Source organism: Ictalurus furcatus, chromosome 8 (genome assembly GCF_023375685.1).
Source record: "Ictalurus furcatus strain D&B chromosome 8, Billie_1.0, whole genome shotgun sequence".
Lineage (NCBI taxonomy): Eukaryota > Metazoa > Chordata > Actinopteri > Siluriformes > Ictaluridae > Ictalurus > Ictalurus furcatus.
In genome coordinates this window covers 7523420-7540190 of record NC_071262.1, presented here as the reverse complement: position 1 = coordinate 7540190, position 16771 = coordinate 7523420, and the positions used below count along the sequence as shown (strand labels likewise).

The 16771-nt window shown below is 38.8% G+C and overlaps 1 protein-coding gene across 2 annotated transcripts in view; it reads left to right on the top strand.

The window, feature by feature from the left end:
• Positions 1 to 468: 468 nt before the first annotated feature.
• The window catches only part of lonrf1 (LON peptidase N-terminal domain and ring finger 1), a 31155-nt gene continuing 14852 nt past the window's right edge, over positions 469 to 16771 (top strand). The window contains exons 1-5 of one of the 2 annotated variants that reach the window (XM_053630479.1): positions 469 to 1233; positions 7942 to 8060; positions 12939 to 13061; positions 15837 to 16007; positions 16606 to 16738. In XM_053630479.1, coding sequence (XP_053486454.1) covers positions 933 to 1233; positions 7942 to 8060; positions 12939 to 13061; positions 15837 to 16007; positions 16606 to 16738 — 847 coding nt within the window. In that variant the 5' untranslated portion in view covers positions 469 to 932. Of the gene's footprint in view, positions 1240 to 7941; positions 8061 to 12938; positions 13062 to 15836; positions 16008 to 16605; positions 16739 to 16771 lie in introns of both variants that reach the window. The other variant, XM_053630478.1, reaches the window with a different exon arrangement.

Here is a 16771-nt window from a genome sequence, read left to right as displayed (position 1 = left end):
TGCTATCTAGATAATGTTAATATCTAAGCTCTTATGACAATGGTGTTAATCGTTTTTGGTAAGCCTGATGGTTTGTAAAACAAAAAAAGGAAGTGAAAACAACAGTGAGTGCATTTGAATTACTTAACTGAACTACAAACCTAATATAATAAGGGCTCGTACTCGTGCGTTTTACACGTTACATGATGCATTTACACAAATGATGCAGTTGGACCCCAAGCGAGAGCTGAAGAAGCTCAATATGTCCATCCTAGTTAACGTTGGACATCCTGACCAATATTATATATAACAAAATCGTGAATAACTAAAACAGACACTATATTGGTTGTTTCTCAACTTAAACTCGTTGAACGAGATTTGAATGTTATTAAACAGTGTTATGAAAAAGACTGGTTATGAAACACAGGGCGGCACGCGCAGCCCGCAGCCAATAGGAACCGCGCCGCATCCTCACGTGGTTTTATTTATGTAACTTCGGTGAATATAGCTTATATAGCTCAGAATTTACTGTAGTGCGGCCAGCGACAGGTAAAAGATGTTGACATTCTACTAAAATATCCACACAAAGACATTAAACTGATCGTTCTTCCCAGCGTTGATGGAGTAAGTCGGATGTAACAAGGGGAAAGCAACATCTCTCGGACTGAAGTGGTGAGAGTCTCTTCGCGGAGAGCGTCACTTTTTTTCACCCCAACAAAGACTGAGATGTGAACGACAACGGACAATTTCCTGAAACTGGATTCCTTTATTGCTCATGAAAAAGTCTCCATGTCGCGTTAAAAGGTTGTGTTGGCTGCTCCAATACTATTCCCGAGAACCTTGTTTGTAAACGTTACTTGACCTTCCTCAGCTTGCCACACAGGCTTCTGTTATATAAAGGACTGTACGCATTCATATTTCACTGTGGTTTTACATGAAAAAGTCCGTGTGCCATGGAGCAGCTGGAGTGTCCCATATGCCTGTTTGTTCTGTGTGAACCGGTAACAGTGAGTTGCGGTCACTCGTTCTGCCGCCGGTGCCTTACGGGAATCTGTGTACCGTCCAGATGCCCAGTCTGCTTGGAGAGACTAAAGCAGAGGGACGTAAAAAACACAAAAAACAACGTTTTGCTCTTCTGTATAATTGAGAAATATTGCCCTGAGGAAACCAAGACAAGATGCGAAATACAGGAGACGCTGACGGCTCGCGACTTTACGAAAGCACTACGGATGGTTGAAGACAGGATAGAGGCAGGTAAAGGTTAGTGTGGGACATGGTAATGTTGCACTGATAACACCACATAATGACTACAACACCAAACCAAAATCCAGCAATGTTTTCTCACAACATCAATGTTCCGACACGGCTGTTAGAGACCGAGGCAGTCTATATCGCAAAAGAAGTTGATTCTATTTCACACCTCATAACTAGTGATGTGCGCTTTCCTTTCAAAACACTGCTTCCTGAAACTTCGAAACCTTTACGAATCTTTTGTTTCGAATCAGTGGGTCGGCGTGTGTATCGGATTGGGCAAGTCACGTGATTTCAGTAAACGAGGCTTCGTTACGTCACACTGTTTCGAAATATTTCGAAATTTCCATGGTTCGCCGCTAGGGGGTGTTGGTCTCCAGGTGAACCTATAAACCAGTGTTTAATATATCATTTGAACTGTTCTCCGGTCAGTTTTATTATGTAGGTTTATAAAAGTGAAATGATTCAATAGTGTTTGTACTGATCCATAGTCAGTGCTCGCCTCAGCATACCTTGTTAATGACCTGACGTGAAATCCAAACAAATTTCCTAAAGAAAAAAAAAAGATATGGCCAGATGTTGTGGGTTATTACATAGCAGTGAGAGAATTCGGACAGTTTTGCATTTATTAATCTTCATTTTTCATGACCAAAATAACCTATAGTTATTCACAATGAGGAGTCTACAGGTTACAAAACCAAGCTCATGTAGTTGTCAGACAGATGTTAAAAACTGAACACAGTAAAAAAAAAAACAACAACAACAATAAAAAAAAAACCCCACACATTTTTAAATGGCTCTTACAACGATGTGGACAGGGACACTTCAACCAGGATTTGAACCCAAAACAGAAGCGTACCAGTCAAGAACTCTATCGGTTCCCCCACACACTTCCTTGTTTGACACAAACAACATGTAGCTTATAATTCATCAATGCGTTTGACACAGGCAGGTGAGTACTAGGTGTCACCGTAGAGACGGGTGTCGGATTGTTTCGAAGCCACAACACAATATGGCGCATTTGCTTCAACTGCTTCAGTGTTCCACGGAGCCTCGCTCTGCCGACCACTACTCATAACCTCTTCAGGGTGGTGAATATCAGCTGGATACTTTGTTGTGCGCGTGTGCAAGCATGCCGCACTGTTTATTCAAGTCACGTATCATACCGCTGACTTTGGGTATGTCTCAACCAGCTCCCTAGTTCAGTAGCTAGTGAATCAGTATACTGTATGGTGTACATGTGTTTGGCTCACTATATATTGGGACACTGATAACGGAATTTCCGGAGACGTGACTACGTACTCGCGTTGTAAAACGTGACCAAAAATGAAAAATTATGCGTCATATAAATTTGTTAGCTTAATCACACTCATTTCTGTCATAATATGTCAAGCAGGATAATAGGCAAGCTAGTGGATTAAAAAAAATCATTAAACACTTAAAAGTCATTAGACTCAAAGAAACTGCATATAGAACATCAAATAAAGTGTTAACAAGCAAATAAAATTGCTAACAATCATCTGAGAGCTACAACAACAATAACAAGCATGTTTGTAGCTGGAAGGCTTCAGAAAACATGACGTCATTTCCAGTAAGGGCACACAGTGAACATCGATGCTCCCTGGTTTTTGTGGTGCATTGTGGGATGTTTTAGGGAGCGAACATTCCAGGGAGCTTCTCAATACTCAAATTGATGCTTCCTTGCTCCTCTGTCCTCCAGTCCTTGATCCGCAAATTGATCGACGTCAACCATCTTGAAGGACATATCAATTCTCTAATGTAAAGAGTGAGGAAGCTTCCAGAGGAGCTAGGAGCGAGGATACACAGGTATATCCTATGTGGAAGTGTTTCTTGTCGAAAAACCTGACACACATAAATTCCCCTCCTCTTTTACATCTGCCACAATCTCAAACAAAAAGTCCTTTGATGATATGATGGAATTTTGTGTGAAATATAATTAAATAATAATATGCTTACAATGGGTATTGTAATGAATTGATCCTTGCATGTTTGGATATGCCAAGCTGCACAAAAAAGTGATAATTTATGTATTGTTCATTGTTGAATAACCCAGAAATTTCACATACTATCAGTGCAGTTTACTTTATTAAGAATGTTGTTAACCAAGCTCCAACAACATAACGGCACATAAAAAAGCATCATGGCAGATCCCTGAATCTCAGTGAGATAATCCAGCTGAGCACAGTCATCATTAATTGACGTCGCTTTTAAGTGCCGTTTGAGAGAGCGAGGATATTCCATTTGACTTGCTTCAGTTCCTCTCTCCTCACATCTTCTCTCACATCCTGAGGGAGTAGAGCTAAGATGCAAGGAAAAGAAGCAAGGAAAGGAAATGATGATGCACAACTAAGAAATGAGAAGCACCCCCAGTGCACTGGAAGGATTTTGCAATTGAGACAGCACTTAAAATGGCCGACTCCCTGATCAGTGCCCTGACTGCTGAACTAGGGAGCTGACTGAGACATACCCATTTTCTCGCCTCATAAACATTAAGACAGGGGTGTCCAATCTTATTCGGAAAGGGCCGGTGTGGGTACTAATTTTCATTCCAACCAAGCAGAAGCCACACCTGAGTCTACTGCAAGTCACAATCAACTGATTAAACAGGTGGAATCAGGTGTGGCTCCTGTTTGATTGGAATGAAAACCTGCACCCACACCCGCTCTTTGCAGATTAGATTGGACACCCCAGAGTTCAACTACACCTTATGGTAGGATTTCCCAAACGTTTTGGGCAAATGACCCAAAATGGATATGAATTTTCTGCAGCCACTACCCTTAACCATTCTACATTTTTAAAAAATCTAACGTTAGCTGGTTTCACAGCCACAGTGCCAGCTGCCTCGAACAAACATAATACAGGACACGTCTTTCAGGTGCTTCGCCAAATTCCAGGTGTTTTCTCACTTTGTTTGAAATGAACAATAGCATCGGTTGCACACCAGCAACCAACGCTAGCTTTCCTCTCTCTGCCTCTTAATGAGTTGGGGCGGAGCTAAATTCTGTAGTTTTTCCCGTGTGCTTGTTGCCATTTTTCTTCTTCTTTACCACTTGTGGACTGACTAAAACACTTGCGCGTATTTGCTGCCCCTTCAGTTCCGGAAGAATTGCAACCTTACCTCCAAATAGGTAATAGGTAATTAATAATGGTACCCACGTTACTTCAGAAAAACAAGTATTGTAACATTTTAAGAATGTTGGTACCGACTTGGTACTGAAGTATCGGTTCTCATGACATCCCTATGGTAAACACATCAACAAGCCATATCTCTCTTAAACTTTCTGCTGTCACCGTAATTGTTGTCATGAGGTGGGTCTCAAATCGAACACTAACCATACATTCAAAAGTATTTACTAATCTAGACAATCCAGAAGACTGGTACACAAAACAGACCTTTTAGCAAGTTTGATGGTGACATGAGATTTTTCAAATTCAAACACTGACTGTAATTGGAAAAACCAAGTAGTGTCAATACTCAACAATCTAGTATAGTACCTCCGGAAGTATTGGAATAGCAAGGCCAATTCCACTGCTTTTGCTATACACTGAAGACATTTTGGGTTTGAGATGAACAGATGAATATGAGACCATAGATCAGAATTTCACTTTTCACTTCCTGATATTTACATTTACAGTGGCGATATATCTGCATAAATATTACTTAAAACATCATCAGATTTTCACACAAGTCCTAAAAGTAGATAAAGAGAACCTAATTAAACAAATTAGGCAAAAATATTATAATTGGTGATTTATTTATTAAGGAAAATGAACCAATATTACATATCTGTGAGTGGCAAAAGTATGTTAACATCTAGGATTACCAGTTCATTTGCAGGTGAGATTAGAGTCATTGTTTTGACAGCAAACCAAGAACAGAGACTAAACTGCTCTACTAAAGCAGCCCTTCTCCAAGGCCTCTAATTGCAGTCACAACAAGCTACAGCTGTCAACAGTGGGCAGGGCCTCAACAGTGTCATAGGGGTTTTCAACAAGAACATTACATTTTATATTATAAAACCAGATATGCCCTTTTCCCCCTACCTCTAGTACTTTACAGGCTGTAGCTAGCTGGTTTTCATATACAAACAGGAAAAATGCATGATCCTGATCTGTCTGTCTGCTCTGGATCAGACAGAAATAAAACTATGTCATCTCTATATAATGAAATTTTGTGCTCAACAGTGCCCAGAATTATGGATTTAATTAGCATGTGTTCTCTAATACTAATATCTAATACTAATATCTCAATTGCTATGGCAAAGAGGAGAGGAGAGAGGGGACACCCCTGGCGAGTTCCCCTATACAAATAGAAGGAAGCTGAATGTTTTTGGTTCGTTAAATGCATGGTGGCTGTGGCTCAGGTGGTAGAGTGGGTTGTCCACTAATCGTAAGGTTGGCAGTTCGATTCCTGGCCCACATGACTCCACATGTGTGAATGAGACACAGTGTAAAGCGTTTTGGAACCGATAAGGTGTAATGTAAGTGTATATAAGTGCAGATTTACCATTTAAAATGTAGGCAGATGTAGCATGTGTGTATAACATCTGCACTCATGCAATAAATGGACAGCCCAATCCAAACATCTCATGAATCTGTTATATATAATGCCACTCCACCTGATCAAATGCCTTCACTGATCTTGATGCCTTCACTGCATCAAGACAGAGAACATCCTGTTTGGAGGTTTTGTGTTAGAATATATTCATGAGCCATCTGAATAATGAGTTAATTTATTAAAGAATTAATTTCTATAAGGAATTAAACTGGTCAGGGTGGATGACAGAGGAGATATATTTATTCTGTCTGTTCACGAGTAATTTTTAAATTACTGAATTTTTGAGTTTTAAATCTGAATTTAGCAATGAAATAGGCCTATATGAGGACAGCTCAATTTTATCCATGCCTTGTTTTAAAAGCAAGCTGATTGCATTATATTCTGTCGGGGGGAGTGTGCCCATCTCCGTCAAGTGAGTGTACATTCTCATCTGACTAACAATTAAAAAAATAAAATAATAAAATTCAATTCCAAACCCGTCCAGGTATATCAGTTCATGAAAAAGGAAGGGGTAAAAAAAAGAAGAAAAAACTTAAAATAACCTGGTTGCAGAAGTATGCACACGCTTTTGTAATGGGGCATGTGACTGAGCCATAAGAAAGAGCTGAAAGCAAAAGTAGAATTTCTTGACATTGTGAACACTGACCCACTAGTTGCTGCCTAAGCAATGTTTACAGCTGTACATCACCTTGTTGCAATCCCCTGCCATTCATGGGCATAAACTCTGTGGTAGTGGTTTAGTGGTGGGTGCACTGTTTAGGGCCTACATCAGAGGAAAACCCTCCCTGTCTACCAGATCCTTTGTGAGCATTGGAACATGGATCTGGGTGTAGACAAGCAATGGGGAAGAAGACTGGTCATTTAAGGTGTTTAAGGCTAGCAGGTTATTTAGGCTGCAAACGTTTTGTGTTATATTTGACTCAGGGTCTAAATCTGCTAGCCAAGTGTGCCATGTTGACATCAGCAGCTTCACACAGTGGATGTCTGAACTGCACACTGCATCTTTAAGCTGGCCGAGGTTGAGAGCACATACACAGAATTATGGAGGGTGGTGAGATGTATGGTTTTCATTGTGGTCACTTTCTTCATCATTGTAATTACGGTTTGTATTTACAAACTCAAAATGTTAGGCAAATTGATGGTAAGCTTTTTGCATGCCCTACATTTGTAGCGCATGCAAAAAGCTTACCATCACTTTGCGTAACAGTTTACAGACACGGCTGACATATAATCTGATGTCAGTATGGCATGTAGCTGCATTTTTGTTTTTTTTTGTGTTTTGGTGAAATTACTCAGATATGTACAGATATTAATAATGCCCTATATTGGCCATGTATGTTAAGTAGTTCTGTTTCCCCACATTCTTATTTGGCTTCTTGAGTACTTAAACTGAATTTATGAAATGTAAATAAATGAGCAATCCAGGCATCCAAGTCACCAGGCATTCAAATAGTGCACAATAAGTGATATAACAATTATATTATTAAAACCTAATTAGATTGTTGCTTTAATCAGCCCATCTGCTGGGCTGCTTAAAACCTAATTGTGCCTTTATGGTAATTGTTTCATTTTGAGTGATTTGGTGTCTTGAAATATGAGTGGGTGCATGATGATTACATAATTATGCATGCATAATCAGCTTTCCAGTGAAGTCTGTCTTTTACCCTACGCTCATACAAAGACTGTTTTATTTTCCAATGACAGGCAGGGCTCTGCATGTCCATGTCCTGTACTCACGGTGTATTTCGCTGCTTTTGTAATCTTGTTTTGCATGTTTAACAACATTTGTTAAGCACCCTTGTCCTACTCTGTAACATATCTTAAGGTATCTATCTCTATGTTTCTGAACCTAAACCCTGGGACAGTTACACTTAACTCTATTACATAGATTGTTTACACAGTCCAACTCCAAATAAAAGGTGTGTGCTGCACTTGGACAGCAATGATTCTCTTCTGCAAGTGTGGGAGGAACACTTCTGTGAGCATATGCTATTGAGAACATGCCTGTAGGCACCTGCCATCATTTTGAATAACGTAACACTCAAAAACAAAGAAGAAAACAAAATAGAAATCTAAACAGAATTTATATGTTGTTGTTGTTTGTCTCTTTTTATGCTCAACTTTTTCTTCAGTTTTTGATGATTTGAGAATGAAAGCATGGAGGGCAGAGGCCAACATAGGGCTCCGGCGCTTTTCCGAAGCTCTCCGTGACCTGGAAGATTTGTGCTCTGCCAGGCCCAACTGGGCTGAGGTAAAAACTTGATTGTGTTCTCAGTGGAAATATTTTTTGGCTTGTTGATTTAGAGGAAGCATATATCAGCATTTTAGTACCTGCTGCATTAGTTGAAAGTATAATCTGCCATCACTATATCCTCATGAAAGGCTGTAATTGTTTCATACAGTTTTATTCACTTAACTGTTAAGTTTGAAAATAAATATTAATGTACTGTATATTGGCAGTGCATCATAAAATAGGAATGCTGCTCTAGAATAAGTTTTCCTAAGTTTTTTATTTCACATCTTAAACCATCCCCGTTCTTTAAGATTCAGGAAACATGGATTTTCCTTAGTTATCTGAAATAAAAGAGCTTATTGTAGTTTGTATACATATTAAGTTTGAAATGTTCCACTCACTGCTGGATACAGGGATAATTCCATATGAACCCTACAAACATTCAACCACTCTTTCTTGAGGTATCCGCTAACGAGAACATAATGCCTCTGCCATCTAGTGGCATTAAAACATACAAACAATAAAAACAATCCAAGTCTTGTTTCTTCAACATCACAGAAACAAACATGTTAAAATTTACCCGACCATTCTCTTCACATTCGGCTAGCTTCGCCCACTCACACTGTAGCAGTTAATGGATTGTTATTGGACATATTGGTTATTATGACCATCTGAGGTTTATTTTTTTGTCTAGACTTGACCAAGCCATTATTTATAATAATAATAATAATAATAATAATAATAATAAACTTTATTTTATAAAGTACCTTTAAAGCAGCTTCTCAAAGCGCTGTACATAAAATCACAGTCCACAGAAAAATAAAACAAATAAAAGTTAATAAGAACAAAAACAACAACATTAATAATAAAAATAATTATAAAACAATCTAAAAAGATATCAGCAGTCGAATGCAAGTTTAAGAAGAGCTTTAAAAATGCCAAAAGTCTGGGCTTCCCTGAGTTCAGGAGGAAGAGAGTTCCAAAGTGAAGGAGCATAGACAGAAAAAGCCCTGTCACCCATAGATTTTAGGTGTGTTTGTGGAACAGTTAACAGTTACACTGTGAGGAGCGCAGTCTGCGATTTGGGGTGTAAGGGATTAATAAACCAGATAAGTATTGCTGAGCCAATCCATGTAATGCCTTGTATGTCAACATCATGATCTTGAAATCGACACAGAACCTGACCCGGAGCCAGTGTAAGGACTTCAAAACAGGAGTAATATGGTCACAGGATCCGGGCGGCAGAGTTCTAAACATATTGCAGTTTGTTTATTGCGGTTTTAGAAACTCCGGCTAAAATGGCATTACAGTAATCCAGCTGTGTGACAACAAATGAATTAATCAACTTTTCAGCGACAGATAAGTTTAGCATTGGGCGTAGTCTGGCTATATTTCTGAGGTGAAAAAAGGATGCCTTCACAGTGCCCTGAACAAAAAAATCAAAAGTGAGGCTGGGGTCAAAAATTACACCAAGGTTCCTCATCTTACTTTGGGTCTCTAAAACAGAGCCATCAACAAACAGACAGTGGAGCCGCTTTGCGAATTTGATTACGGGAACCTATAAGCATAACCTCAGTTTTCCCGCTGTTCAGGCACAGAAAGTTATTGTTCATCCATGTTTTTATCTCAGAAATACAGTCAGAAAGATAACAAGCATCAATGTTTTCACCAGATTTAGAGTGAATGTAGATTTGGGTATCGTCAGCATAAAAGTGATAATGATAATAATGCTGCGATCGCAGAAGATGCCCAAGTGGAGATTGATAAATATTGAAGAGTAGAGGGCCTAGAACTGAACCCTGAGGAACACCAGTGAGCACCGAGCAAGTGTCAGACCTAAAGCCACACATAGAAATAAACTGGGAACGTTCAGTAAAATAGGATTTAAACCAGTTTGAAACTGTCCCGGACACACCAAAAACACTTTCAAGGCGGGTAAGTAAAAGACCATGATCCACAGTATCGAAGGCGGCTCTAAGGTCAAGAAGAATAAGAAGTGAGGTAGCTCCAGAATCAGAGGCCATCAACAAGTCATTGGTGACTTTGACCAACGCCGTTTCAGTGCTGTGAAATTTATGAAAACCTGACTGAAGGGGTTCAAAGAGGTTATTGGTTGTAAGATGAGTACAGAGTTGAGAGTCAACAACACGCTCAAGTATTTTTTGCCCAAAACGGAAGATTTGAGATGGGATGAAAATTGTTAAAATCATCCACAGAAACATTTTCTCTCTTTGGTACAGGTGTAACAGCAGCAGTCTTTAGTACTGCTGGAACGACCCCAGTCTCCAGTGATTCATTTATAATGCTGAGGATAGTAGGGCACCACACAGCGAAGCACGATTTGAATAAATTCGTAGGAATTGGATCCAGCAAGCAAGTGGTAGATTTCATGCTGGATACCTCCCTTGTGAGAGCCTCAGAATTAAGCAGTGGGAAATGAGTGAAAGAAGCACCAGTGAACCCAGATGGACGAAGGAGTGAAGTGGCACAGTCAGGGTTAAAAGAAATTTCTTTGCGAACATTAACAATCTTAGAATTAAAAAACTGTAGAAAAGAATCACAGAGCTGCTGAGAAACAGGCAAAGTGGTAATAGCATTAACTTGAAGCAATCTGTTTATGGTTTGGAACAAGTATTTGGGATTATTTTGATTATTTACAATAGCCTGAGAGAAGTAAGAGGATCTTTCAGTCTCCAGTAGTGCACGATAATCCCCCAGAAGATCCTTCCACGCTTAATAGTAGACATTCAGTCCAGTAAGGCGCCATTTTCGCTCCATTTTCCGACATACAGCCTTTCTAGAGCACAGATTGTCATTATACCAGGGAGCAGAGCGGGTGAATGTGACCTTACGTGACCTTAGAGGAGCAAAAGTGTCAAGATTAGCAGCAAGAGTGGAATTTAGCTGCAGAACTTTCTCCTCCAGTGATGAGGGATGAAGATCGCTTAGGATGGAAACCACAGAATTGGAGAAAGCTGTGTGATCGATAGACTTCCACTTCCGGAAGGTTACTGTTCAGATGGTAGGCTCACTTGAATGATACAGTTCGAGGTTAAAAAAGACAGCTGAATGATCAGACAGTCCAATGTCAATAGATGAAAACTGCGATACAAATGAGCCATTAGCAATCACAAGATCCAGCGTATGACCCTTGTTATGAGTAGGGTCAGTTACAAACTGTGTGAAGTTAAAACAATCAGTTAGCGACAGAAATTCCTTAGCCGCCACAGAGTCACTACAGTCCACATGAATGTTAAAATATCCCACAATTACAATTCTGTCAAACTTCATACTCAACATCGATAGGAAGTCCGCAAACTCTGACATAAAAGCTGCATGTGTCTTAGTCTTAGGTGGTTTATAGACTGTAGCGATGATGGTGGATACAGGAGCGGAAATACTCAAGACCAGGCATTCAAATGATGAAAACTGGGGAACACACACAGCGCTTGTGTTGAACTTCAGGTTGTAAACAATAATAATGCCTCCGCCTCTAGCCTCGGGAGATCTAATACTCCAAAGCCCGCTGGAGTGATCTGGTTAAACAGGAGCCCATCATTTTCTTTATGCCAGGTTTCAGTTAAAAACAACAAGTCCAGCTTTTTATCTGTAAGAAAGTCCGACAAAAGCAGTGCTTTGTTATTCACAGACCGCGCATTGAATAATGCGGCATAAGCCTGGCTCTGAAGCGGAGATGACAGTGGTTTAATCTCCACGCGGGGAACCGATATTAAATTGCTGTGATCAACATCAGTATGGAGCAGTTTGTTGGTCTTACGGCGACAGATAGGGACATAGATGTTAGGAGAGGATGAGACCGCAAGACTGCGCCTCAAACCCTGATGGATATATCGCTTAGGACGTAGCAGACCAGCATCTCGACAGAGATTGTAAGAGTCTTTGGCTAGGCAATAACAGTTCTGTTTTAGATTCATTAGCTGGCGTGTAGTGTACCTTAGCGCCATGGTCGGTGAGTGCACACTCGCAAGGCCAGAGCGAGTGAAACTCCAGAGCACAAAGTCGTACAATCCTCACACACAATCCACACACGCAGCCGAGCCGAGGCGTTGATTCAAAGTTACACGCTGCAGGTTATTCCAGGTAAAGCACAGAAATAAAAAACTACAGTCCAAAATATATAAAATGGCACCACCACATCGCAATCGTAACGGCACTAAAGACAATGTAACTTAAAAAACTCGCGGTTATTTAAAAAATAAATAAATATGGCTTAAAATAACAAACGAAAACAAAACAAACGGTAACAGGAGCGGCAGCAAAACACGCCAGCGTACCCTGTCACCGGAACCGGAATAACAATAGGTAAATCCCAAATTATATCCCATAGTTTCTTAGACAGTTCTATCCATGTTATAGGCAGTGGTGTAGTGTGCCCCATTTCAGTTGTGAATACAGCCTGTTTAATAGGGATAAGGAGAAGTTGGAAAATGGTCATGTAAAAATTAATTATGACTGTTTTCGTACATAATGTATGTTTTTTACACAAATGTTATTGTTACATCTGATGCTCAAATATGCAGGAAGGGTAATTTGACTGTTGTACTGCCATTAGCTTGTCTTATTTTCAATAGAGAGTAGCTTGTTTTGAACAGCTGCACATACCAGTGCAGCAGTACAATGGTCAATGAACAGTTTTTAATACATAATTTTTGATAAAGATTTTAAAGTAGTGATCAGAAATGTCATTCAGTAAGTTCATCATCACAGACTTTGGATTTATTGGTCTTTAGCAAACTCCAAAAGCATGAGCATGTGGACAAGTGTGTTTTAGTGACGCTATACAATGATGTAATATGTGAATGTGTTATATTCATTACATTTTCTGTAAAGGCTTGCTTGTCTGAACCTCTTGTGACCATTTTCCTTCATGGTTAGGCTTTCTTCCAAAAAGGGAATGTGCTGCTGGAGATGGGGAGACTGACTGAAGCTCTCATGCAGTTCCATCACTGTCTAAAACAACAACCTGAATTTGCTGCTGCTAAGAACAAGATTAGGAAGGTATGGGATGTAAACTGTCTTATGCCAACACAGACCGTACCAACTTGAACAGAACCCCGAGTTGCTCCCGATGGCAAGTTAGCACCTTGCATGGCAGCTCTGCTACCATTGGTGTGTGAGTGTGTGTGTGTGAATGGGCGAATGAGACCCCGTGTAAAGCGGTTTGGAACCACTAAGGTTAAAAAAGCGCTATATAAGTGTAGACCATTTACCATTAAGCTCTTTACTGATCATAATTTGTGAAAAAAGTGAAATGTTATGAAAATGTACAGTATATGGTAACAATACAATCTGATATCTTAGTTTTTTTTATGTTATCAGAAACAGTGTTTAAATGGGGATTAAAAAGAAGAATGGTGATTTTTGTCAATAAGGCAAAACCCATGGAAAATTTGGTTAGTGGCCAGTGCTAAATGGAATTACAGTGTCATTTTGTAGTCTCTTCTTAGTAATTGTCAACACATGAAGGAAATATTGATATTTAAAAGGAATATTAAATGAGACAGTTTTAAATAAAATCATTTTCAGTGTCTTCCTTCACATCCTTTGTATAAAAACAATATACAGTGGATATAAAAAGTCTACACACCCCTGTTAAAAAACCCTTAATGTGAAATTATAACATATAAAAATTAATTGAAAAACAATCAGAAACATTTTAGGGAAAAACAGGAAAAATAAAAAAAACTTAAAATAACCTGGTTGCAAAAATGTGCACACCCCTAAACTAATACTTTGTTGAAGAATCATTTGATTTCATTACACCACTCAATCTTTTTGGGTAAGCGTCTATTAGCATGGCACATCTTGGCAATATTTTCCCCACACTTTCCTACAACAACATTTTAGATCTGTCAAATTTTAAGGGCATCTCCTGTGCACAGCCCGATTCCCTCCACCTTGATGAAAGCCCCAGTTCTGGCTGATGAAAAGCCCACCACCCCATGGTGGTGGCAGCCCATGATGCTGCCACCACTATGCTTCGCCATGTGTATGTTTTTTTTGTACCAAACATGCAGTGCTGTGAAAAAGTATCTCTCATACTAAATTGCATCATTAATTAAAACAAAATCTAAGGTAAAACGAAGGCAACCAGAGTAATAAAAAATACAAATTAAAATAAAATATAAAAATACAATTTTTAAATGATAATGTTATTTATTGAACAAAAACCTTCAAGTCCAGTACTAACTGGGCTTGTGTGAAAATGTATTTGCCCCCATAGTTACTAATTCCCCAAATCTATGAAACTGCATTCATAACAGGGTTCAGCTGGATTAGACACAACCAGGCCTGATTACTGCAAACCCTGTTCAATTAAATGAGTTTCCAACAGCATGAAGTTGGTTAAAAAGTTTTACCCAGTAACACACTATGCACATATAAAACTGTGTGCACACTTATGCAACCAGGTTATTGTAAATTTGTTATTTGTCCTATTTTTCCCTAAAATGTTTCTGATTGTATTTGACTTAATTTAAAAACGTTGTAATTTCACATTGATGGTGGGAAATATTCTGACGTGATTTATCTTGGTTTCATTTTTTTATATCACAAAGACCTGCCATTTTAACAGGGGTGTGTAGACTTTTTATATACACTGTATGATATATGCTCAAAATCCATTCCATATTTCCCACTGCAAAAGTGGGAAATTTCAGCAAAGCATTTCATTGAAGGACACTAGCAGAATGAACAAGATCATTAGAAATGATGGCTCACTCCTGGGGGCTAAACTGGACACAGGTGGTGATGGTGGCAGAGAGGAGGATTTTGGAAAAGGTGTAAGTGATTATGAAGAATCCCTTCCACCCACTCCATAAAACACTATAGGGACAGAAGTGTACACTGAGCAACAGATTGCTCCTGTCCCGCTGCAGGAAGGAACGCTTTCACAGGTCATTTCTCCCAGCAGCCATCAAATTGTACAACTCAGCACTCTAATCCATCTTTTTATCCATGCTTCATTGTACATCTATGCATTATCTTCACTGGACACAATATGTCAACCTTCACTACCTCATCGGTGGATAATACCTTATCTATGAATAATTATTTCTTCTATGTATAATACTGTATACATAACTATTACACTGTATAGAACTGCAACACAATATGCTGTACTTCTTGCACCTTAGCATAGATATAGATGTATATAGGTTTACTATTTATAGCTCTGCTATGCATAACATTTTATATTTTAGCTATACATTTTATTTAATTTTTCAATATTTTCAATATTTATTTTACTTTATCTTATCTGTGGTTTATTCTTACTTTATTTCTTATGTGTATTTGTGCCTTACCTTTTATACATGCTGCTGGAACACTCTTAATTTCCCTAATTAAGTGTTATCTTAATCTCATGACCCATAATCTTGTGCACACCTCCACATGTCAAAAGCGTGTATTCACTTCCATTAGAATGCACCAGTGGTGTTTGCCTACAATTTCACATAGACAAAAAAAAAGATAACATGAATTGTTATGTTACATGACAGCAGCGATACAAGCATTTAAAGATTTGTTTACAGAAATCTTTTTTTTTTTTTCTTTTATTAGCAGTTCTGCTCTGCTACGTCTTTAAGAAATATGCAGACTATTTCTAAAGGATGTAAGAATTATTATCTATCCCAATACATTAAGGTTAATTGTCTATTATTATAATTGCCCACACTTATAATGCATTCTGTTATTCAGCTTGTAGCAAAACAGGAATCTGTCAAACATTTGTCATTACTTGATTTATGTTGGCTTTCTCTTGTTGATGTTTAGATCTTGGAGATGGAGGGTATGCCCACACCAGAGGAGGTGCCCCAGATCCTGCAAATTGTGAATGACTATCTTAGAAACTGCAGTTCACAAACTAATACTTTTGGTTATTCACCAACTGAGGGCCTGAAGTTACCCTGGAACCAACTGGACAAGAAGTTTTACTGTGAGCAGGTAAAAATAAAAAGCCTGTCTGTTGTTGTACCATTTGGATATTATTGTACTGTATTCGTGCCAGTTCCACTCTACTCTTCATTATGCGATTGCGATGACAATATGGTATTTAGAAAAGACCATGACCATTTAAAAGGACCTAAAGTTGGATATGAATGAAAACAAGCTTGTTTGATGTAAGCACTTATTTAATATGTTGATTAACCAGGGCTGATATGTATTAAGGGTCTGAGAATTATTCTCAAAATAGTCTCCGAAGTCTACTTAAGAATGAAAACTTGGAGTAAATATGTGTTAGAAAGTATTTCAGAACACAAAAGAGTGCAAAAGAAAACAGTTTGCCTTGAAATGGTAGAGGCAATTAATGCTTCGTAGCCGTCTGTGTGGATGACCGCAGCTGAGTGTGTGAAAAGAGCATTTAAAAATGACAAGAAGCCACAGACAAATTAAAATGATTTCCACATTGTAAAACAACTGACTGTATTAACACCCATACATAAGGTTTATATCAGTATTGGTTGAGACCAAATTTGCCAATTAATAACAAACTTTTATTTTGAGTGGCTTCATACATACCAGTCTTTCTTCCCATCTCCAGCAGACTACATCTCAAGTCAAGCACAACTCCAATACTGAGTGCTGCTTTAGCCTGTGCCAGCCTGTGTCTTTCCTTTCCACAGCCCAAGAGAGTGAGGATGTGATGGTAAAGAAGGAGGATATACAGATGAGAGGTGGGAAGATCATATAGCCACTTTACCACTGCT